The 1,583-nt window shown below is 51.8% G+C and overlaps 1 protein-coding gene across 1 annotated transcript; it reads right to left on the reverse strand.

Moving 5' to 3' along the window:
- Positions 1-378: 378 nt before the first annotated feature.
- On the reverse strand, positions 379-1,311 carry LOC118159553 (olfactory receptor 14C36-like). The gene has a single exon (XM_035314136.1). It carries the CDS (start codon positions 1,309-1,311, stop codon positions 379-381), a length of 933 nt encoding a protein of 310 aa, XP_035170027.1.
- Positions 1,312-1,583: the final 272 nt, after the last annotated feature.

The following is a 1,583-nucleotide window of genomic DNA, read 5'->3' on the forward strand; positions in this document are numbered from 1 at the left end:
GGGCAGTGAGGGGCAGCCGCGAGGGCCAGCGGGGCTGCTCGTCCATGGGGCAGCTGGGCTCTTGGTCCTGAGCCCTTCCTGCATGCTGGGGCTTCTCCTGCAGCTCCAGAAGGAGACAAGAGATAGGACTTGAGAACAGGGAAGTTCTCCTGGATTCTTTTACTGTATTAAGTACCCATGATGCCTGGTCACACAGCTACATGAGAGGATTGCATCAAGTTAAATATCATAGTCAAGAGAATACAATCAAGAAGATAACTATAAAATATTGAAATAAATCTATTTTCACACTTGTAAGAAAGTGATAATACAGAGAAAGAAACACAACGGACTGTCCTAACATTTTTTGAGAGTTCTGGTAAGGTAATTGGCCATTTATCAATGTTGGATAAGCATGTATCCAAAGACTTTCCTCAAGGCATCCTTGAGCTCCTGGTTCCTCATGCTGTAGATGACGGGGTTCATTGCTGGAGGCAGCACTGAGTACAGAACTGCCACCACAATATCCAGGGATGGGGAAGAGATGGAAGGAGGCTTCAGGTAGGCAAAAAGGGCAGTGCTGACAAACAGGGAGACTACGGCCAGGTGCGGGAGGCACGTGGAAAAGGCTTTGTGCCGGCCCTGCTCAGAGGAAATCCCCAGCACAGCCCTGAAGATCTGCACATAGGACACCACAATGAAAATGAAACAACCAAAGTCTAACGCACCACTAAGCACAAGAAGTCCAATTTCCCTGAGATAAGATCTGGAGCAGGAGAGCTTGAGGATGTGGGGGATCTCACAGAAGAACTGCTCCACAGCATTGCCTTGGCAGAGGGGTAGTGAAAATGTATTGGTCGTGTGCAGGAGAGCATGGAGAAAGCCACTGCCCCAGGCAGCTGCTGCCATCTGGGCACAAGCTCTGCTGCCCAGGAGGCTCCCGTAGTGCAGGGGCTTGCAGATGGCAACGTAGCGGTCGTAGGCCATGATAGTTAGAATTGAATACTCTGAGCCAAAGAAGAAGACAAAAAAGAGAACTTGAGCTGCACACCCTTGATAGGAAATGGCCCTGGTGTCCCAGAGTGAATTGGCCATGGCTTTGGGCAGAGTGGTGGAGATGCAGCCCAGGTCGAGGAGGGCGAGGTTGAGGAGGAAGAAGTACATGGGGGTGTGGAGGCGGTGGTCGCAGGCTACGGTGGTGAGGATGAGGCCATTGCCCAGGAGGGCAGCCAGGTAGATGCCCAGGAAGAGCGCAAAGTGCAGGAGCTGCAGCTCCCGCGTGTCTGCGAATGCCAGCAGGAGGAACTCGCTCACAGAGCTGTTGTTGGGCATTTGCTACCATTGAAAACAGCTGTCTGTTGGAGAGGAAAAGGTAGAAAAAGTTAGAACACATTACTTTGAGGAAGAACTATTGCAAGCCTTAGAGTACCCCCAGCCAAGCCTCTGGATGTGAAGACGTTTTCTGCAGCTCTCTCACTTGGGCTGTGGCTGGTGCTGGCTGAGAGTAGCACTGGGAGCAGGGGTAGCTGTGGGCTCCCACAAGTTCCTTCCTGCTGTGCAGCAGGAGGGAAGCAGGAGGGAACCTCAAGTGCATTCTTCCTGTT

Source organism: Oxyura jamaicensis, unplaced genomic scaffold (genome assembly GCF_011077185.1).
Source record: "Oxyura jamaicensis isolate SHBP4307 breed ruddy duck unplaced genomic scaffold, BPBGC_Ojam_1.0 oxyUn_random_OJ70953, whole genome shotgun sequence".
Taxonomy (NCBI): domain Eukaryota; kingdom Metazoa; phylum Chordata; class Aves; order Anseriformes; family Anatidae; genus Oxyura; species Oxyura jamaicensis.